A 23,881-nucleotide genomic window follows, 5' to 3' on the forward strand; every position below is an offset into this window, starting at 1 on the left:
GTGCGGGGGAGGGGGGAGAAGAGGATAGGTGCCTCCTTCTTCCCTCTGCCCCATCTGCTACAGCAGCGGTGGCAAGGGACAAGTTGGTCGTTTCCCGTAAGGCTCTTACACTTACATAGAACGACCAGCCTGTTCCTCATCCCTGCCAACATGGGGAAGACAGGTGAAGAAGGCAGCACCTCCCTCTCATAGAATCATAGAAATCATAGAATAGTAGGGTTGGAAGGGGCCTACAAGGCCATCGAGTCCAACTCTCCTCCTTTGCTCATCCTTGCTACAGTGGCAACAGCGAGGGACAGGCTGGTCGTTCTACGTAAGTGTGTAAGAGACTTATGGAAAACTACCAGCCTGTCCTGTGCAGCATGCCTTCTTCCCCTCTCCGTGATAGACAGCCGGCTCGCTGAGGGACTGGGCACCTGCACTCTTGCCCAACTCAGCATGCAGCGAGTCAGGCAAGAGTTGAACAGATCCATGAACTGGCATCTGGGGGGCCAAACCAGCAGCTTCTCACCAGGCTTTGAGCCCCAACCGGATGCTTGCGCCATCCCTATATTACACATCTTTCCATTGAGCTGCAGCCTCCTAGCTTGCCTGTGCTTCATGATTTGAAAAAGCCCTATGGAAGAAATTACCTCATGAAGTCTTCCTCTGGGCTTTAACTGAAGTATGGGATGCCAAGGAGGCTACAGGCTACCAGAGAGATGATTGTACAATGAAAAACAGGACACTTACCCACACTCCTTAGCTCCCTTCTAAGTAAGGTGAGCACAAGAAGCTAGGGATGGTGCAGACATCTGACTAGGTCCGGGAGTCCATCGGGGTCCCACCCATGCCTGTACCCCCCGCCCGTGCCCATCATGCTCCTGGCCTTGCTTGCCCCCACTTGCGCCCTCCTGGACGCTACCTGCACTCACCCAGACCTGTCCGTGAGCACCCACCATTTTGCTGAGCTTGCTTTTATGGAAAAAAGGAGGTAATTAAAAATGCACATATTTAAATACGCACACATTTGGGCTGGGAGAGCTTGATATACACAATGCTAGAGGCATTATGCCTCTAATATTGCATAGATCAAGCTTTCCCAGCCCAAATGTGAGCATAGTTAAATATGCCCACTTTTAATCAGCTCCTTATTTTCCATAAAAGCAAGCTCAACAAAACGGCGGGTGCCTGTGGATGGGACCCAGGTTGAGTGTGCTGGTGGCTCATTGAGCTTGTGGGGGCTCAAACACAGGTCCTGGGGGGCTCAAACAGGGGCAGCGCTTCATCAGGTGCCCATCGATACTGGGCGGGGGTGGATTCATCCATCCCTATAAGAAACTCAAACCCAATCTATGAGAATTTCACCCAAATTTTCTTCACTATTGAATTTCTTTTCGAAAGCAACGTCTTTTCTATCAAATTGAATGAGAACGGCTGAAAATAAATGTGGGAGAAATGTTTTGTACAACACTAATATTACTAACATTTATATACCACCCTATCTGCTAAAAAGCTACGAAGTCTTCTGTTACAGTCTAATAAACATGGTGTAACAAAAGCCCTATTCAGACATTCTAAAAAGCATGTTGTTTAAACATGTGAGGAGGGGAATCGCTCTAACCCCACCCCCTCCATTGTCCCACTGAACAAGTAGAAGATGACTGTGTAAAGAGGAGAGCCTTCTCTATCCATGGAGGCTCTCCATGTGATCCGGAGTGCTGGATAATCAGCATGGAAAGTTGCCCTCCATTCATTCAATGTGACAATGGAGGGAAATGGGGCTAGTACATTCTCCCTCCTTGCGTGTTTAAACAACACACTTTTTAGAATGCCTGAATAGGGTTAATGAGTATCCAAACATCTGGGTTCTTAGAGCAACCTGCGATGACACAGTCTTCTAACTGAATTACAAATCTGTCCGTCCCCCCGTCCCCCCTGTCCCCAAAAGGACAGAACATGGCATGTATTAGGACATTTTCTTTTGGTTCTTCTATATTTCTCTATAAGAGAGCTTTGGCTATTGGACGGTATAGCAATGTAATAAAGAAATCCCCCCCCCTATATTTTGGCCTTCATGAAATAACAAGTGACATAACTGTTAATAAAATATATTACCATTAATACATGCATTAGAAAACTTAATCCAATTTAAAATGATTTTTGTCTCAAAGCTTTTTTGGGGGGAAGAAATGTTATGGTGGTTTTTACATTACTTGATATTGGAAATACAGTTTTATAGGAAGTCTACCAGGAATTTCCTGAGGATATTGCACTCCAAGGGTGATTCCAGACATGGCTCTTATTGTGCAATCAGTTTGCCTCATTCACAGAATTTTATATGTGGTCCAGACAATGTCATCATCCATTCGTTACCCTCCCATATTTTCCACCACTTCTTCCATCGTTTTCCTTACCACAGAAAATCCAGTAAGGAGGAAAAGATGGAATAGCTGCACAGTGTCTATGACTGGTAGAAGTAGGAGCCACCCATATGGAAATACCATCTGGAAGTATTTGATTTTGTTGATGGAATGCTCTTTCTTCCTGAGTAGAAATTGTAATTTAATGCCATCTCAGCCAGAAGTTAAGACGTATTTAGTTTCTGAATATTTCTTGCAGATATTTATTTATTTTTATGTATGTATGTATGTATTTATTTATTTCTATACCGCCCAATAGCTGAAGCTCTCTGGGCAGTTCACAGATAAAAAAAATAATAATTTGCTTTTCTGTTGCTGTGCTTAAATATTCCCATTGAGTCTATTTTTGATTGCTCTGGTCTCTAGGGCAGCATTTCTCAAACTGTGGGCCAATGCATTGTTTCAGGTAGGCTGTGCTGTCCCCGGGTACTCTCTCCCATAAAGCTGGTTGTATCACCACACACCAGCTAGCTTTCTCCTCTCTCATTTTGCCACCACAGCTGCAACAGGAGATGTGAAGGAAGAGATGAAGATGCAGGGGGAGAGAGAGGGTTGAGCAAGTGGAAGGGAAGCAGATGGAGGTGGACGGAACAAGTTGGAGAGAGTGGTTGCAGATATACCATCATCTGACTGATCATGGAGCACCCACCAGCCTTGGCCACTTCTTCCTCTTCCTGATGCTGGCTAAGATGGAAGAGGGATACCACCAGTAGCAGCAGCCCCAGTACAGCAGCAGGTGTAGGGCAGGACAAGCAGTGATCCCTTATGACTCCCCTTTGTCATTCTCTTCATCTTCACCCTTGGCAACTGCTGCTGGGACACTGCTCCTATAGCACCTGCCACAAATTTGTATTCCAGGTTCACTGGAACTGAACCAACAGCAGTACCTCAGTTGAGCAGGCCACTGTCACTGCTGGAGGAGGACTTAATGGTGTCAGCATCAGGGAATGTGCTGCTCCAGGAACCTGGAGCAGCATCCCAGCAGCAGCCGAGGGCATCAACAAAGAGGTGGTGGTGAGGGATAGTGACTTTTTCTGCTTCGTGCTGACCACCTGACTTGTCATATCTCCCCTGTCAATGATAATTGTCCTAGTTCTCTGGCTCAAGGCATTGCATAAGCAAAGGCAGCAGGCCCTGCTCATCCCTGGGATCCATGAAGGAAGCAACCCAGCCACATTGTACAAAGGAGCCAGCAGGGGGGACACACACACACACCATTTTCTAAAGTTGCCACTAGAACTCATCACTCCCTGGAACTCTTCGGGTGACCTAGTTTGTTGGTGTTTTAAAAAACCTGAAACCATCCTAAGAATGAAACCAAACTCAACTGGGGACATGAAACTGAAACTTAACTGGGGAGATGAAATTACCCCTCTCAGAGATAACCCCTCCCAACAAAACCCCCCAGGACTCTAGGCCTGACCTTTTTCTTTTCCTTGCCTCTGTAGGCCTCAAACCTTCACGCATAATGCAAGATAACTGTGATTCAATCCCAGTGTTGTGTTTAAAAATAAAACTTTAAAACAGGTGTAGTGAGGGGCCTGCTATTAGGCAAAGTGAAGTGGCCACTTCAACCAGCTGGTTTTGGGTGGCTTGAAGACCAGCAATTTTTTGGTTGTTTAATTTATTAAGATTGGTTATTTATTAGCATTTTATTTTTACTGGCAGGGAGGGGGAAAGGTGCTCTGAAGTACACAAAAAATGTGCTTCAAAAATCCTTGGACTGTCATTTTGTGACTAGCTTCACCACCATACTGTTACACTGCCATGTGGTGGTGAAGCTAGCCACAAAATGGCAGTGCAATAATTTTGGATCCATTTTATGAGAGATGTTTGGATGCTATTTGTTACACCACATTCTCTAGACTGTAACACAGAGGTAGGCAACATTTGTGGCAACAAGTTTTCCCCTGCAACCCAGTGGGGGCCACACCCCTCCCCACTGCCATGGCCATTACTGCTGCATCACCACCAATTTTGCTGCCAAAATTTAGCGGCATGGCGGTGGTGGCAAAAAGAAGAAGAAAAAGCCATGGTTTTCCTTTACTACCAAACTGGAATAACTGGAAATGTAAACTTGAAGGAGAACCTTCAAGAAACCTGACATCAAGCATAATTTAAAGGGTTCTTGGTCAGAGTCCACTGTGGATAGGACCATGGAGAGACAAATGTTATTGGATCAATACAGCAAAGAGATGAGTGCCAAAACTGTATTTTCTGTGTGTATTATTAATTTTCTCTTTCTTAAGATGGGTCTTCACCATAGTGTGTGCCTTACTACTGAGTCTTGCTACATTCATCTGATATGAAAAAAATGCATTTGGAATGGTCAAATGCAAATGAGATGAATCATGGACTTCTTATGCTGTAAGATGCTCATTGTATGTCTGTGTGGTAGATTCAGTGCTATTCTCCTCTTATATTAAATTTGCATCCCACCCTATCTCCAAGGAGCCCGGGGCAGTATACATAGGTTTTTCCCCATTTTCTACAATATTATTAAGTAGGTTAGGTTGTGAGTCACTGACCAAAAATCATCTAGTGCACTTTATTGTTAAGTGGGGATTGAACCCATCAGAAGCACAGTCCAAAGCCAACATTCTAGCTATTACACCAGGTTGGCAGTTGAATAGCTACAGCATTGAAGTATGCACCCCAAACCACTGAGGATCATCTGGATCTGGCCCAGTTGATCTCTGCCTTGAAACCTGCTTCCAAACAGGGATCGGTCTCCCTGTATTGAGACAAATAGCATTAAGTAAACTGTAGTCATGTAAGCAGCCACCAATTTGTCCCAACACAATGGTATCTTGTTTTTATTGATGCTCTAGGCAAAATTTGGAACAAAGGCCCATGAATTATTATGCTTTGGCTTTCTGTCAGATCTTTCCATCTATGAACTGTCAGGTATTACAATAAAAATGGAACTGTTTTCACTTTTCAGTGATGGCCAATCTGAATGGTTTTCCAGTTGACTGAATTGTGAATTGCCATGTCCAAAAATATCAAAAGATGTGCAACAGAAAGAAACTGCACATCAAGTGACATACATTTAATGAAGACACTGATAGAATTAGAGCCATGGGAAAAGATCCAATGAAGTCCATTTTCTGTATAGATATCAATCAGTGACATTTGGTTTTGGACAAAGTTTCAAAGCTATTTTGGGAGACTAGATGGATGAAAGTGTGTGTGTGTGTGAGAGAGAGAGATCTGATGATTTAAACAGAATCACTAACACAAAGTGAAAGTTGTACAACCTGAGAGTACTTTGGCCAAGATCTGATCTTGTATCCTGTACACAAGAGTTCTTAATTGTCCACTGGCAAGAAAATAATATACGAAAAATGCTTTTATTTATATCATGAAATATACTTTAAAGATTGCTCATAGTCTCTTCCAAGCCATCAGACTGGTAGACATAGCAGTTTTATATTTTGTAAATAATATAAGCTGAAATTTCGAAGAAGAGATCCAAAAGTAAATGAAGGAGTAAGAAAATTGCAGGTAAGATTCAATGTATGTGCGAAGTAATGCACATGGGGACAAAAAGCAATTGGTAAAGAGATATATGCTGACTGGGTTTTCATTGTCTTTGACTACCCAAAAATGAGATCTTGGATTTATAGAATCCAGCTCACTGATTAACAGTTCAGTTCAGGGCCAAACTAAAAATCCCTATACACACGCATAGCAGAGCGAAGTGTACTACTTTTATTTACTCTCCTGCAAGCATGTAAGACCCATTTTGGATCAGAGCCATGGCATTTTGGGAAAAGATGGTTTAAGCTTTCCCCCCACCCCTTTTCATCCCAAACTTTCAACCCCCACATGAAGGGGGGGGCATAAAAAAGGGAAAATTATCAATTGGAATCAATGGGGGCTTTTTCTCTTTTTAAAAGCCCCCCCATTTAGTTTGGCCCTCAGTGTTAAGAATTATTGTGAAAGGTTCTGAAAACAGAACAGCAAGAATAATAAAGCCATTTATAAATCTTTAATATGGTCCTATTTAGAATAGTGTGTATAATTCTGATTAACTTATCTCAAAATGGGTTGTAGCATATAGCTGGCACAGAAAGGTCAACTGAAATGATCAAGGAGTTGGAGCAGCATCCTTATGAGGAAAGGCAAAAGCTTTCAAGGATGTTTAGACTGGAAACAAGATGGGCAAGGAGGGACATGATAGGTTTATGGAATCACCACTTTGAGTGCTATTTTTTGGTAGAATGGTGGGAGGGGAGGACAAATCAAATCAATAAATAATAACAATAATGGCAATTAATAATTATGGAAAGTGGGGTAAGAGTGAATGCAGAGAAATTTTTCTTCCTCATAGGACTAGGAGTTTATAGGACTAGGAGTTCACGCGCAGTACAATTCATTTGTAGTATGCTGAAGACAGGCAGGAGGAAGCATTTCTTTACAATATCCACGATTAATCTGTGGAATTCATAGAATCATAGAATAGTAAGGTTGGAAGGGGCCTATAAGACCATCAAGTGCAACCCCCTGCTCAATGCAGGAATCCAAGTCAACGCATCCCTGACAGATGGCTGTCCAGCCTCATCTTGAATGTCTCCAGTGTGGGAGAGCCCACCACCTCCCTAGGTAATTGGTTCCATTGTCATATTGCTCTAACAATTCATTACCACAAGCAGCAGTGATATAGCCATTAGCTTCTTAGGGTTTTTTTCTTTTCTTTTTTTCTTTTTTTAAAGACTGGTCTGTCCATGCTTTGTAACTACCATGATAGCTACATAGAACAGCCATATACAGAAGCAGTACATTTCGAAATACCATGTGTTGGGAGCAAAAACAACAACAAAAAAAATGGAAGGCCATCACATTTATGATTTGTTGTGAGCTTTCAGAGGCACCTGGATTACCACTGGCTGTGTTAGGACAATCATTAAACTGGTATAACAAGTCTTTTGCTCATGCACACAAATCATTCTCTTCTCTTTTGGCAGTGGGAGCAATCAACACAGGAAATCTCTAACTGACCACAGTTTCCTGTTTCATCTGAACCTGTTTCAGAACAAGCCAGGATATTAACCAAACTTCAAACTGTTGTTTAATATCTTGGCTTGTTCTGAAGCTGGTCACCATAGCTTCCTGGTTCAGACAAAACAGGAAACTATGGTTAATCCGAGGCTTTCTGATTTGACTGATTTGACAGCATGAAGGGAAGAGCAAAGGGGCCGTGTGTGTGGGCAAAAGACTTGCTGATATCTCAGTTATTATGCTGATTAATAATTTGGTTTCAGTTATTAAGCTGAGATAAGATAGTCTGAACCTGGGCATTTTTGGAGATTGAATGATGAATCTCGGTCTGATTCAGCAAGTAAGTTCTTGTGTTTGGATGAAAAATGAAGGGTGTGCTGTTTGATCACACATCTAACAATATTTGATTTATGCAAAACAATGGATCAGACATTCATTTCATTTCAAATAGACTGGAGGACACCTTTCAGAAAAAACAAATCTGTGATTCCCACAGGCAGCAAGCAGTATGGTTTCCATCTAAAATGCACACAGCATGGTAGCTGCTCCAGGTTGCAATTGTTTGCATGAAGCAGATCTCTATGCAATTCAGCCAGCATCAACCATGCCAGCACAAATGTTTCATTGGCATAGTCAAACTTGCAGAAGGAGCTGCTTCATGTCATACAACTTGCCATATGGAGCAGCCTTCCTATGGTTTGCGTATCTCTAGGAGAAGCTGCACTGATTACTTATAGCATGTGTGAACTGGGCCAAAGTACAATGCATAGTGACATTCTTTAGCAATATAGCTTACTACCCTTCACAACCATTTGCCATCCATATGTCAAGAGTCTGAGGACTAAACTACACACTATGTTAAATACATAGTGTGATGATCCTTGCTGTTTTATTTATTACTGTGTAAGCATGTAGGCCCCCAGTCTGGATCAGGACCACTGTGTATGGGATGGGGAACTTTAAACCTTCTCACCCAGCTGCTTTTTTTCTTTAAATTCCCCCTCCCTACATATGGCAGTAAATGAAAAAAGAGAAAAAAATCAATTGGTGCTGATGTATTTAACGTAGTGTGTAGTTTAGCCCTCAAGACCGATTAAGATATATATTTTTTAATGTGGTGAGAGATCTGGCATGGTGACATTTGCCACATCATTTTCCTACAATGAAGTGCTTGCATGAAGTAAGCCATTTTGAAGTGTGGGTGGGGGTGAGAGGGGAAGCTATCACTTAAAAATCTAAGAGCATTTGATCTGCTATCTCTGGATATTCTGGGCTTCTCCACATGGGGCTTTTATCCTGCAATGGAGATTGGTTACTCACGGAAGTTTGTGAGTCTTTTACATGATGTTGTCAACTTCCAGCATCTCTCCTGTGCTTTCTGACCATTTCTGCAGCTTCATTTGAAATGGAAATAATGAGCTAATTGTTATGTATTCTTGAGGGGGGGAAGTACGGTGGGTTAGTTATTGTTTTGAACCTTGGCAGCTCCTGTACAGTTGGGAGGAGAAGCAGTGGGTGGAGCTTCTGCTAAATTCTGCAGTTCTGTGTGTGATAAATAAAGGATAGTTGAGTTGAGGCCAGCTGAGCCTTACAGTCATTCCCTCTACTTGAATCACATTGAATTTGTCCATGTAAAGAGGAAGTGGCACTATAACAACAGCACCATCTAGTGGCTGTATAATGAAACACATAGAACTCTCAGATAAATGGGGAAAGGGAGGAAGAAAGGGAAGCACATGTAAAGGGCCAACCTTAATCCCACAAATAATCTGGAAGCAGAATCCCTGGTGGAATTGTAGGATAAAAAGCCTCTGGGTGGAGAAGCAGTCTGTCATAATTTTTTGTTTGGTTTTTCACACAAACACTTCAGCACAAGACACTGTGTGATTATTTATATGAATCTGCCCTAAAAAATATAAATAACCTGTATGGTTATTTATATGAATTGTTGTTGAAAAAAAATAGCATTTAGTAATTTGGGAGGTTGAGGTCTTGTCTAGAGCTACTGTGATAAAATGGCAACTAGCAGTGCAAATTTTCATGGCCCTTTTTGCTATTAATTATCCTCTGGGATTTCATGTCCACTTAGAACAGGGAACAGCTTTATCAATTACTCTTCCCAACTCCATACCTGACTTTCTTCCTATATTTTAGCTTCAATTTAAGTAATGAGTGCTTGGGTGCCAGACGAAAAAACAGTTATAAAGATTATTGCAGTACATATATTATTGTCACATTGTCATTAGAAATGATAACAACATGAAATAGTGCCATTTGTACCTATAAAATACAACCATAAAATACAATAAATTGTTGTGCACACTTTTATAATTTTCACTTAAACTGCTTCTAATTTCTCACTTTCCATCTATTGGTGATATGTCCACAATACGTTACATCATGATAAGAGTCAGTTTCAAAAAGTTGTAGAGTTAAACACCAGATGGCCTTTTTTAATTCATGAAGCATGTTGTAGTCGCCTCATTATTGCTCCTCAGAACAAAGCTATGAGGTAAGACGGGGTGGGTAGAAGGTAGATGTTTTGGACTTCAACTCCCAAAAGCTTCTGACAGCATGGCCAATGGTCAGGAATGCTGGGAGTAGAAGTCCAAAACATCTAGAGATCTAAATTCTGTCCATCCTGACATGACATTAAGGGTGCAACCCTATGGTTCCTAGGAGGCTGTCCCAGGGGCCATAGGGCACTGTGGACCTCCCCCTCCACAGGAGATGAAGATGGTGGAAATCACCACCCATGGAGAGAGAGGTCAGCCATGGAGGTCTTCTGAATACTGGCAGAAAGACCCATCATTGTGGAATTTTATGGGGGCAGGCTCCAGATGCCACCATCTTCCACTCATAATATTCCTGTGTTTTTCTACCACTTCTTCCATCTTTTTTTCTTATTGCAGAAAATCCATTAAGGAAAGGAGAGGGAATTGCTGCAAAATGCATTCTCATTGGTAATGCTAGGAGCCCTAGAGCTACCAATGGGTGTCTGGAAGCACCTAAGGGCAGAGTTTTGATGGATATTAATGATATTGTAAAAGATGGTAAGTTTTATAGGACCTCAGCATGAATAATCCCACTCCATTAAAATCACTGGAAGTTTTGCCACTGTCTTCACTGAATGCTGGATTACAGTCAGTGCCTGTTGGAGTAGGCTGGGTTGAGTTCAGGTTCTTTTGTCTGTTGTTTCTGGCAGGACCAATTTAATAATATCAGTAGCATTATAAAAATGTGCCAAGTTGAATGATTGAATTTGATGGCAGTCAAGATTTCTGATAGGTCTACAGGGAAAACAATTTTCAGCATACTTTAGCTGCGGAAGGAAGATAACAAAACTAGACATATTAGCCATCTTTTCCCAGATGGAGTTAGTATAGAATATACTATTATTTTGTTATACAAAGAAATCTGGTCCTGCCTCTGAACCTCATTAGCTGTTCTATGAGCATATACTGCTGACCTTTTATCCTTAGTAGCCTTGCTGCTATTTGCCAATTTATTGGACATTTATTAGCTTAGCATCTCTCCCTAAAATTGATAGAAATTGCTCATGTGCATCATCAGCTCTATGTCTTTCAGCATCTAATATAGCAATGGCAGAACATAGGAAAATTGATGAATTTAATTAAGGCATCCTCAGTTTATTGCGTAAGTCATATCCTATCAATGCTCTCACTCGGATCTTCACGTAATACAATTAATGGAAGCTCAGTGGGACTTTACATCAATGATGACCGGCAAAGTGCTGCCATGTATGGATTTGAATCGGTTTGTGACGTTAGTAGGTAAACTGGATTTAAACAGATTACAATTAATTTTGGGTGCATTAGAAAAGTTACAATTTTGTCTTAAGGTTTCATATACATAGGAGTGCAAGTAACTTCCAGTTCAGTGCTTTAGAACCCTATTTTGATGAGATATCTTTCCCTGCTCAAAAGTAGCTTCTAGGTGGTCCCCTGTCCCCACCATCATTGGCCATGAAAGGGGTTGGAGGACTAGAACAAGACTAGCTAGCTGTTTAGAGACTGTTGGTTGAATATTAAACTTACAAGAATAGAATGGCAGACCTTTATAACTGTTTGCACAGTATAACTGAACTATACGGGAGTCAGGGAGCACTACACAGTTGCTGAACTACACAGAGAGAGTTATAGTGCAGCAACCCTAGTAATATTCCTGACTCTCTGGTGCTGATTGATCTAATTCTTTGCCACTGCTAAGTAGTAGCAAGCAGAACAGACGCTGGGAAAGGTTAGGACAGGACAATATAGGTATGTCATGTGAGGAAATCGTTTGCTTCTTGTTTTGATGTGTTTTTCTGCCATTGGCTGTCCCACTTGCTGCAGGTGATGGGGGCACGATAGCCCCCAAGATGCCCAAAGGATACTCTAATAGTATTCCACTAGTGGAATGCTTTTGTGACCACAGAAAACAATCACCACACTTACTGGGTAGCAGAGGGGTTGTAGGAACTATAGGGACCAAGGTAGGTTCTGGATAAACACTTTCCATGCAGGCTCCACTTGTCAGTCCTATATCATCAATGGCAATGTTGTCCCATCTTGATCTTTTAAAGGCATCAAAAGCAACCTGGGGAACGAATATCACAGAAAATGTTACATTGACCCTTTCCTTTTGCATTTAATGGTAGATGCAGACATGCTACCCTGGGAGGACAGGAAGATGGAATTTATATATCATTATCGGCATCTATATGTATATATCAGCATCTATATCTATTGGCTCTACACCTTTCCTTTAGTGACTATTGCTATAAACAATTAAATTGGACTATTAGGTATGCAAAACCCCTTTGCTTCAAAAAGAGATGATTATTTGTTGTGATTATATAGTTCTTCTTTAAAAAAGAAAAGAAAAAAGGAAACGTTCGTAACTGCTGCACTCAGAAGTATACTGCTTTTGCACATTTCCCTTCTTCCCCAAGAGTGGACCTTTGGACCTTGCTGAACCTCATCCCCAATCCCAGCCATATTAAGATCTGAAAGAATTTCACCTGGGTAAAATCATAACAAGAGTCCATATAGATATCTTATTTTGCACCTTCCCATCTATTCTGCTGTTACATTTCAAATGAACCCATAGTGACAAGAAATAATTATTTATAAGAACCACACATTTTATATCAAAAGAAGATTGTAGTTGGGCCTGGTACCATCTAGCCTGATGAATAGTTCTGGAGAACTCAAAAGTTTGAACACTCTTTTGTGGCATTTTGATTGGTCCTAATAAAAGTATTGCCCAACTGTGTGTTTTGGATCCCCCACCCCACCCCATGGACCAGCATGGCTATCTTTGTTTTTTATGTGCCATGGAGAATACTGTATTTAGCCATTCAGGGAAATCTACCACCAGAGGAAGATGATTTTCTACCACCTGAAATGGGACTTGTATTGTAAGGGTTCAATTCCCTCTATCCATTAGGTAATACGCCACAATTTGACTTCCACTGACTTTTTAATCTAGTGCTCCACCTAACATTAATGTCCAGTTTTGCTAGTATAACAACCGTTGTGTTTCTCTTTACTCCTACTCTCTGCCTGCCCAGGAACCTGTGTGTTTCACCCAACATAAGAGCCAGATATAAGTTACAGCTACCCTTCAGGTTTTCAGAAACTGGGATCAGCCATTACTTCTTTGTCATGGAATGCTAGGTATAACCTGATACCTGCAACACTTTCCAGTGCCTAATTCAATCTGTCTGCAGTCTCCATCTTGAGATTGTGTTGAAGCTGCAGGTTTCATGGCCATAACATTTGGCCTCATTGTTGTACTTTCATGTCTCCCCCCCCACACACACACGCTTTTTGTACCATCTATCCTGATGAAGAGTTCTGAAGAAATCCAAAGCTTGCACACCCTTCTGTGGTGGGTAGGAAGAAGGAGTATTAGCTGGGCAGACACTGCCTCAATAAACTGTGTGAACAACCCCTACATGAGTAGACATCTCTGCATGAACTGAAATCCTGATTTTAGCAAGTTTCCTGATCATGTGGCCACCTATGCATTGCCATAAAAGAGGACATACATTTCCATAGAATGTGCATGTGCTAATTTGCATTTGTAGATGGACATTTAGAAATCAGTGCTATAATGTAAATAGAAATACAGTACATCTCATCATCATGGGGAAGACTCTTTGGCCAGTGACATGTGTGCCTGCACAATCTACTGCCGAGGTGCTCTTCAGGGGCAACTTTAAGCCCCCTGCTGTCCCTTCTTATGGTTCTCCATCTTTAAACCAAACTTGGACTGGCCAGCCCTTCAGCACCTTCAAATGGAGAACTGTCCTTTATAAAGTGGGACATATGACCATCCTATGCATATGTATCAAGATTTCTCCAAAAAGCAAGGTTCCTGCATGTGTGGACATGTGTAGAAGTGCATAATATTTACATACATATGGTCTGTTTACCCAGTCTACTGGATGCACTGTATCAAATTTAGGCCTTCTCCTGGCTCCCGCCCATTGCATTTCTTCACCCAAATGTGTTGTGAAAAGCTATTGGTATATATACATGCTTAGCAAACCTGGGACAGATTAATGCTTGTTTCTGTGAACAGATAGTTATTTCATTCTCGATTTTTGTAGACTGTAGTTAAACACCTGCTCATTGCCAGACTGTCTACTCAGTCTATATTTATAGAATTCACATTTGAAAAAGGGAGAGAGCAATGTTGTGGTTCTGCATATTTATGGCAACTTTCACTACATATGGAAGTAAAATCAGCAACAACTCAGTACATACTACACTGAAATATTATCATCATTATTGGATGATTGTTTGATGCATAAAAATAATTGACAACTTGATTAACCCATCAATAGTTTTCTAACACGCTACACAACTGTGAACAAAAATGGTGATGATGCACATGAGTAGAGGACTATTTTTTTTATCAGTCACTTAGGCTGCCGTTCTATATACTTGGGAATAACATCCACTGATGTTAAGGGGCTTACATCCAAGTAGATACATATAGGATTGCATTGTTACAGTAAAATCCTACACATTTTGGAAGTGTATCTATTTGGAAGTAAGTCCAACTGAGTTCAATGGGGCTTACTCCCATTGCAGCCTTAAAGCAGAATTGCTTTCTAAACATCAAATTTTAGTAAGTAGAAATGTGAACAGTCACATATGTGATTGTTTTATTGGCTTTTCAAAGAATTCTACCTCCACTAAATGGATTATTACAAATTCAGATTCTTAGTACAAGTTTAGTGTTTTTTGTTAACAACATTGTTAGTGGAAAGGTCTCTGCTATAACAATTGGAAGATGACATATGAGTTCTGTAAAACATATGGGCCAAATCCATTTTTCAGTACAGGAAAGCTGAAGGAACACTTCTCCTGTATAAAGTTTCTGATGATTTATCAGACATGTTTGGCCAATAATTTGTAAACTAGATCTATGCATTCCCTTTGGAAGCCAGGTTTGACAACATAAGTACATAACCAAGTGCTTGAACTGCTATCTTAGAATCTAAAGGCCTGTAATGTGAATCCCAAAATGAGGTGGTGGTGGTGGTGGTGGTGGAAATTCATATCTAAGATATTTCAAGTGAATTTCATTTGTAGATTTATTTCATTACTCTACCTGAGGGTTTTAACTGGTGACAAAGCTGGCTAGTCCAAGACAAAGAGAAGTTTCAGTGTTCCAATGTAATCATAATAATTTCAGTTGCCAAAAACATATAGTCTGCTCATAAAACCTAGTCTTGTGTGCTGTAATCATTTTTTGACAGACTGTAATAAGGAGGACTAAAAGGTTTTATTTTTGCAGATGTGAATATCTGGATAGAAGACCAGAAAAATGGTAAGAAAGGAAGTAAAAAGAGACTTAAATAAAAACTCTACTGAAGATGAATAGCTTGACATACTTTAAAATTAGATGATTCATTTAGTGTTATCTGGCCATAATTCCAGTTGTTTCCATAATTCCCTTCTTTCTCAAAAACCATCTTTTCAGTGTTATGATCATATGTTATCTTAATGCTCAAACGATATACATTAATACCATACATGTGATACCTGAATGGAAAATAAGATGTAATTATGTATTCTGTCCTACTGGATATTCTATTTAATATTCTAGTCAGTTAAATTGAAACCCACCCAACTTATTACACATGTTTACTCAGAAGTAAATCCAACATCCTGAGATTGCTTTGCAGCAGAGAACTGGCTGTAGGGACTTTATCACACCCAGCTGCAGTGTCAGGTGTCATTTGCCTCTTAGGCAAACCCACATTTCTCTATATTGCCCACAGCAGGGCAGTCCCTGCTCATCAGGAAAAAGGTTCATATAATGAATTTAGGGATGGGGATTCAAATAGCAGTAAAAGTAAACAAGTGGCGCCTGCAATAATATAATGCAGCATGGAATGCTACCATTCAAGATTCCAGCCATCCAGCCAAGTCCCCTTCCAGACACCCCATTCCATTCCCATTCCACCCTGGTTTTCCATATTTCCCCCCCCCCCTCCAACATTTAGCCAGCATGGCCAATTAACATGGTCAGTCCTCATGGAGTTGTTTTAGGTCCCTCCCTTCATTTTTTTCAAATGTTGTTTGTACTTCTGCAAATTCTGGAGTTCCCCCAATCTGCTGACTGACCCTCTTATGTATGGATGGCACCATTTTGACAACATAAGGGTTGGCAGTCAAATATATCAGTTAGCATATATGACATGTTCACTATACCAGAAACTTAGGCAAAACACATCTGAAGCAGGGACTAAGGGTAAGCTAAAAAGTCGGACTCTTGTTGGTCTGCCTCCAGGCATCGTAGGTGTTGAAATATAATAGCCTGCCAAAAACAAACAAACAACAACAACATATATATATATATATATATATATATATATATATGAATGATGAGGTGTTAATTCATAATTCCTTGCTCCACAACCAACTTAAGAAGGCACACTTGATAATTTATATCATTGGTTTTAATTAGATATTTTATTTCAGTCACCCTAAAACGAAGAAGAAGAAGAAGAAGAAGAAGAAGAAGAAGAAGAAGAAGAAGAAGGAGCAGCAGCAGCAGCAGCAGCTTGATACAGGTAGCAGGCAGGAAAGCTAGATGCATACCAGTATACATAAATTTAGCTATAATAAAATGCATGTTGGAATAAACCACATATTTGTTGGGTAAGCAGAATTACTTGGAAGCTGAAATTTGTGTGGGAACATGGGTCTGGTGGCTGGGGCAAGAAGAGGGGACTGGAAGAAACAGTTGCACAGCCATAGCACCAGAGCCTTCCAAGGTGGGTGGGAGGCTGACCCAACTGGGGCTCCGATTGGTTAATGGGGGCAGGGCTATAGGCAGAACTATCCAAGGGAGAATTATTCCCAAACTGGGTTCAGAACCTTGGATAGCTCCTTTAGAGTTCTGGCTGGTTCTGCCTGAAACACAGAATGTATTTACAGCCCCACCAGAATCAGAGCCACCAGCCTCCACTGCCTGGAAGTAAGTCCCATTGAATTTAATGGGATTTTCTTCTGAGTATACATGCATAGGATTGCACTGTAAAAGTGACTATGCTGAAGCTTTGTGAAAAAGAGATATGAGTCACTTTGGCTAGGTCAGTAATGTTTGCCTAGCATGCAATGGCAGTTGCCAAAGCAAATAAGGTAATGGGATAGCTATATATAACATATTTAAGTGTTATTTTTCATTATTGAAACAGCAGCCTACCTTACTGTACAAAAATAAACAGGTTTAGGGTGCAATCCTTCTGAGATAGTTGGCAGCCTCTGAAGTCGGAGGCTGCTGAGTAGCCAATGCAGGGTGGCCGTAGCATGGAGGAGATCCTTGCCTCCGTGCTTCGGCCACCTTGCATTTTTGGCTAGATGGCTGATTTTGTCTGTTGAGCTGCAACTTCGGGATGAGGGAGGGATGGAGGCCACATGGTGCATAGGAAGCTGCATAATGCAGCTTCCGTGGTCTCCTCCCCTCCCTGTCCCTGGGACTGCCCCCTTCTTGCTGTCTCTGCACTCTGTTTCCAAGCGTAGAGATGTAGCTGGCATGGAGAGAACCCTGGCTCTGATCTTGATTCCCAGAAACTGAAAAATCCCATGGCCCTCCAGACAGAGTCTGGTGGCTGTAGGAATGCTCCCTCCAAAACCCAAGGATAAAATAAATAGTGACAACAGAACGTAACATAGAACTAAATCTCCTGTGGACAGCCCTACATGGCAGGTCAAGGGGCCTTGGGAACATGTCCAAGGAGCCCCCTTTCTGTAGCCTCAGGCCAAACAAGCTAAAACTTTCAGGTTTTATTACAGGAAATATTTTCTTTGGATTAACATTTCTATTTTCTTCCAATTATATCTGGATAAAAAAATAGCATACAAATCAACAGAGAATTTTGATTTTGCTTAGATCTTAATTCTTACCTGATAAATTGCCAAATGTATGGTCAAAATCAGGGCCAGATGTCACAGGAATGGTGGGGCCCTTAATTCTTGCCCATTCATCATCGTCATCCAAATCTTGAATCCAATAACAAAAGCCATCTTCAAAAGTACAGTCAATTTTCTGACTGCCTTGAAATGAAATTAGAAAAACAATAATGTCACAATCTATGAACAATGCAATCCTGCCATGTATCTATTGATTATAATCCTTTTTGTAACACAAGCCAAAGTGACTTTACTGAGAGTACTCCTCCTGCCTGCCCCTGTCCTGAAAAGACACTACCTAGAAGTAAATTTCTAGGAGTCTTGTAAAAGGCATGATTCTCTGGATATATAATATAACACATAAACACTTATTTTCTGTAGGTTTTATGATAGGCTTATTGGCTTTGTCCCACCCCCCATAGCATTAAACATCAACACATTTGACTTGAACCTGCAAGAGCACACTAGCTACATAACAGCCTCAGTGTAGATGCAAATCTTCATCATGTATGGCTGACACATTATCATGTATGGCTGATGCATCATCTGCATTATCATGTTCATCTAGGCTCCATTGGACTTAGCAAAAACACAATGAACTGGTTTGCATGACACAGTGGGCTCTGCAGGCGTTGTTTAACCCATTATGAGCCACGGCATATGCTGGTGCATGTGGATAACATTTTGAATATGCAACCCCCACTTGAGGCTTGTCATGTCATGCGAACCTGGCCACTGAGGGTTATTGGAGGGTTAAGCAGCCTTCACATAACCCTTGATTTGTTGTAGGCATTGGAGGCTGGTGGCTCCTATTTCATGGGCCGTGAATCTGCTCTGGGTTTAAGTCAGAACCAGTCAGAACTCTAAAGAAGCTATCCAAAGTGCTGAACCCTACCCCCCAAATGGGTTCAGAACCTTGGATAGCTCCTTTAGAGTTCTGACTAGTTCTGATTGAAATCTAGAGTGGATTTCCCCTCCCTGACATAGGAGCCACCAGCCTCCACCAGTTGTAGGGTTATGCGGGGGTTGTTTAACCCTCAAATAACCATTGGTGGCCGGATTCACATGACATGACAACCCTTGCTTGAGGTTGCATATTAAAAATGACACCCAGCATGCATTGCCGCTCATCATGGGGTAAATAACCCCTGGTGAACCGGCCATGTCATGTGAACTGGTCCAGTGCCTACCTTTGAAAGCTGCCTTCTCCCTTCTCACAGGGAAGGTGTCAAAATATGCCCATTGTGCTGAGGGGAAAGGAGCACGTTCTTGCATTTGGTAGGCAACAAAGGAATGCTTTTTTCCCCTTCCTACACTGTGGTGCAAGTCACAGCACAAACAACACTGGAAGAGAGAGATAGAGAGCTGCCCAATTGCCTAGGGTAATTGAGCACCTTGCTCTCTCTTCAGGGCTGTGCTGCAGCCTGTAATCCACTGCAATGTAGTGCAGGAAGGTATGGCTGCCTAAGCAGTTGGGCAGCTCTCCCCTCTTCCAGTGATGTGCTGCAATTCATTTCTTCCATGACTGCAACATCTGGGAATAGTCAGAGAAGAAATGTGTTAAAGGCACAGGTTGGTGTTTTTTCTGGGATTGAGGATGTCATGATCCTTCCCAATTCACTCGAAAGCATCACCTTAGTGATTCTGTGACTCGGCACTGCTTGTTTTGCATGATCACTTGGCCATGACTGTAGCTGGATTAGACCCTCTCTGTTCCAGCAGTGTGTATCTACAAAATCAGACTCAGCTGACATGCCTTCTTGATTAAGGGGGGCATTTTTGAGCAAGTCATTCTGCGCACTTTGTGCATAGCTGTCAGCTCCGACTCTTCCTCTGGTGCCCTTCTCCATTCCATCGCCACATGCCATTGGGCAGACATTTAAATCCATTCAAACGTGTTTCGAAATGGTTTGCTGTTCGGGCCCACAGCAGGGAACCAAGGAGCATTTTGTGCAAAGAAGAAAATGCATAAAAAGACTTGCATGGTAACACGGTGATTATAACGAACAGTGCCAGCTCCAGGTTTTCAAGGCCCTTGGGCAAGATGCCCTCAATGGGCCCCCTCTCTCTCACTCCCATCGTCACCAGCTGCAATTGCTCCTCATCCTCTTTCTCATCATTGCTACCACTTCCTTGCTTGACCAGCATAGAGCCAGTGAGCAAGTGGGCAGTGGCATCTGCTGCTCCTCCTTCTCACCACCACCATTGTCTGGTCCAGAGCAAGAGGTAGATGAACAAGCAGGTTGCAATAGTGGAGAGTGGAAGCAACTCTAGGGGCTCTTGTCAGGGGGCCCCTGCTGGGGTGTGGGCCCTCAGTAGGTGCCCAACTATGCCCCCCCTGACAGGGCCCTGATGGTGAAATGGAATGCATATTAGATGGCAATGAGATGGAGAAGAGGGAGAAAAGTCATCACTGATCTTGCAAACCCTGTTAATGATGTACGTTCCTGGGTAAATGTATGGACCATTTTTTTTCCAATATTGAAAATAATTTGGGAGACTCCAAAGCTGAAATGCAAGCAAGCAGTCTTGAGTTACAGCATCTCTGATAACTGTAAGCAGACAGAAGGGTGACTTGACATCAGGCTGCAGAGAAAGCCACAGTCCATCATGGGGTGTTTGAACAAGATAAGTGCATAACAGATTGCTACACTAGCACTGCAGCATGGATTTGATAAAGAATACGGTAGACTGAAGACACATTTAACAAAGGTACAGGCACAATCTAAGTGAAGCATCTATAGGACGAGATAGCACACTTCCATTCCAATAGCTTTTAGGCCTACATTATTTGGCACCCAGATTCTAAACATTTGCATTGCTATGTCAGCCTAGAGTGCCAAAGCCATGCGCAGTCTCTGCCCTGGTTTGCACCAATAAATAAATGCTGATGCAGCTGATTTAGCAAGCCTCTCATCATTTGTTTTGACCCAGCAGGGCATTGTGTTACGTTATATTGTCCCCTAGTCTTTGCATTTAGAATTGCTTGAACTGGCCTCTGTAAATCTGTCAGCATCTGATCAGACGTTATTGTCTTTTATCATGCATTGACTGGTTGTTCTTACCTAGAAATTCAATACCTGCTTAGGCCAGTATTCTTCAGAACCTTTGGACTTGTTCTTTGTTACAGTGGCCATGTGTCCTCTTTTACAGAGGACAGTCCTTTATTTGAAGGGCTGCCAGGGAACTGTCCAGTCCAGTCAAAGTCTGGCTTAAAGATAAATAACCCTAAGAAAGGAGTGCAGGGCCTTGAAGTTAGCAGCTACCTAACTGTTAGCACCTGGACAGAAGACTGAGCAGGCAGGTACACAGGTACACAGGTACACCTAGTCAGTCTTCCCTACAGTGGTGAAATGCACTATATTTTTATTTAAATTATAGTAATGATTTCTAAATATTCATTCATACGTATGAATTCTGCATTTGCATTTTATGCAAATCTGTGTCCTTGTTTTTGGTGATGCTTAAGTGGCCACCCTATTTGCCATTCTGAGTCGCATCCTCCAAGGCCTGGCTTTGCATTGTCTTTTCGTCTCATCCGTCCCATGCCTTTTACCTCTATTTGATTCAACCTTCCCTTAGTGGTTCTTCTACATATCTGATCCTCTGTATTTACTAGTTGTCAGCTGTTCAAGTTGTGTTGTCAGTAAAGCTGAAGACTGATTTATATGGAAGTTTATATGAAAGTGATCAGATGTGAGTTTAACTGCAACCGAATGGCCTGGTTCGCATGATCATCACAGCTCACTGTGGGCTGTTTTTGGGTTGTGGGTGGTTTGTTAACTACAGCAACAACTCGCCCTGTGCCAGGTTCAGACATGATAAGGCAAGTTAAGTGCCTGCTGCAGCTTGAATATTCAAAATGGCTGCCGGCATGCGCGCAACCCGCTGTGGCGATCATGCCAACTGGTCTACTGTGTGTTGAAGGTAGAACACAATTAATGCTCATGTTTTTAACCAAAGAAAGAACTGAACAGTTACAGTAAATAATGTACAGTCAAGGCATATTTTGAAGATCATGTTTTTTTCTTCACTAAGTAACAATCATTTTGCAAGGAGAAATAATCATATATACTAATGGTAATCTCAGTTCTGAGTGCTGGTCCATATGTACCTAGAACAGCAATATCCACAAACAAGAGGGATGTATCAGTAGGCTTGTATTGCAGAAATCCCCTCCCCCCAAAAAAGAAGAACCCTGGGGAGGGAGGAACCACAAAGCAGCTCAATGGGGACTGAACATGCTCACTGGCATAGAACAGTGAGTGCCTACTGGAGGGGGAGCAGAAAACTGGGTGGAGGGGGATTAAATAGAATATCCTGGAAGAGGACAGGGTTCCAGCCAGCCAACCAGCCATGAACAGGAACACTCCACACTGCAGCACTTTGCTCTAGGTCCCACTTGTCTTAAATATATTGCCTATATAAAAGGAAGTATGCATATAAAAAATTCCACCAGCACCAACCACTCTTAATATGGTAGCACTAACTAGATCCAATTCAGGATCCAGATTTCAAAAGTAATCATCTCATAAACTGATTTATTAACCTTAGTTATTCAGCAATTAATGCTCTGCATTCTAATACTTATACCACTGCTTACACCTGGACAGCTTAAGCTTCTAAACTTCTAAAGTCACTTTCAAGCAAATTCCATTGAAATGAATGGTACAAACTTCAAGGTAAATGACTGAGTCTGCGCAATCACTGCAGGTGGGTTGCAGTGGTCATTTTGAACGTTCAGTCCCCAGTGGGGAGTTACCAAGGCTTGTTGTGTCCTCCGAACCCAGGCAGAAGGGGTTGTTTGAGGGTTGTTTAACCTCCAAACAACCTCTGCCACCCGGATTCAGATGACATGACAAACCATGGCAGTCCCACATTGGGGGTTGAATATACAAAATGGCCACCGGCACATGTCGCAAAGATGCCATGGGGGGCTGCAGCAATCATGCGAACCTGCCCAATGTGTTTATGATAGGGAAGGGATCACCGCACAACAACGGAAGGAGAAGCGAATGGAGGAGTACTGGATTTTTTTTTAAAGGAACCAGCTTTGCTGCGCTTTGGTCCATGCAGGGCTCCACAAGCGAGCGCTCTGCACCAGTAAAAATCACTTCACAGAAGTTGACAGAACATACTTCCGGATGGGAGTTGGAGTGAACATAATCTGACTGGCAGGGGCTGCTCAACCAATAGAAGAGTCCCCCCCCCCACTCTCTCCCACTTTGTCCTTTCCCCTGAAACTCCAGATGCACCTGCATTTCAGGAACAAGCCTCATTGAGCACAATGGGAATTACTTCTGAGTAGACACACATACGCTTGTGCTGGGAAAGGTGGGGGGAAATGCAGGGATGGGAAACCAGGCCCCTCTCTAACCTGATGCTGTGCAGGATCTCTATAAAGAAGGTGTGAAATAGTTACTTCCTAAGGCAATAAACCAAACAATGGAGAATTGGAGCCTCAAGATCATGCTTTAGAGCATTTAGGGCATTTGTGCTTTAAACTGTGCCATTTCAGTTGAGGGGGATCTCTGTAAGTTCTGATATGGGCATTCGGCAGACAAGCCTCACTGAGCACAATGAGGTTACTTGTGAGTAGACACTACTTGGTTTGTGCAGGGACAGGAAACACACAGGAAACACCCCTTGACCGGGCTCATGGTGAAAGGCACCCCCCTGGGCAGGGCTAGTATACCCGAGGTCAATGCGGGGGTTGGGGCACACAGCAACTATAACAGGGAGAACCCGACTTAAGGAAAATAACTGGACTTTAAGCAGTCTCAGGAAATTCATTTTTTCCCTGATAAGCTCTGGGGTGGCTGCTGGATGGCCACAACATCATAGATCCCTAATGACCTCCAAGCGCAGCCAGCTTGGAGTAAATTGCTGGTGGAAGCACCCTACTGGATTCAAAACATGCTATATGAAAAAGCAGATTTCACTGAAATGGATAGCAAGCCAAACATGACTTTCAGGTGCATCTATCTCTGTCCCAGAGGAATGTCATGATTTTGGTGCTGTAGCCACTGTACAGCA

At 42.2% G+C, this 23,881-nt stretch overlaps 1 protein-coding gene across 1 annotated transcript in view; it reads right to left on the bottom strand.

Moving 5' to 3' along the window:
* TMPRSS15 (transmembrane serine protease 15) overlaps positions 1–23,881 on the bottom strand; it is a 107,926-nt gene that overhangs the window by 52,304 nt on the left and 31,741 nt on the right. The window contains exons 11-14 of the mRNA XM_084841709.1: positions 17,840–17,989; positions 16,142–16,247; positions 15,319–15,469; positions 11,864–12,005 (exon numbers count right to left, since the gene is read on the bottom strand). Coding sequence (XP_084697835.1) covers positions 11,864–12,005; positions 15,319–15,469; positions 16,142–16,247; positions 17,840–17,989 — 549 coding nt within the window. The remainder of the gene's footprint in view (positions 1–11,863; positions 12,006–15,318; positions 15,470–16,141; positions 16,248–17,839; positions 17,990–23,881) is intronic.

This window comes from Heloderma suspectum, chromosome 3 (assembly GCF_057233095.1).
Source record: "Heloderma suspectum isolate Gila_16-S chromosome 3, 16-S_ref, whole genome shotgun sequence".
Classification (NCBI taxonomy): Eukaryota; Metazoa; Chordata; class Lepidosauria; order Squamata; family Helodermatidae; genus Heloderma; species Heloderma suspectum.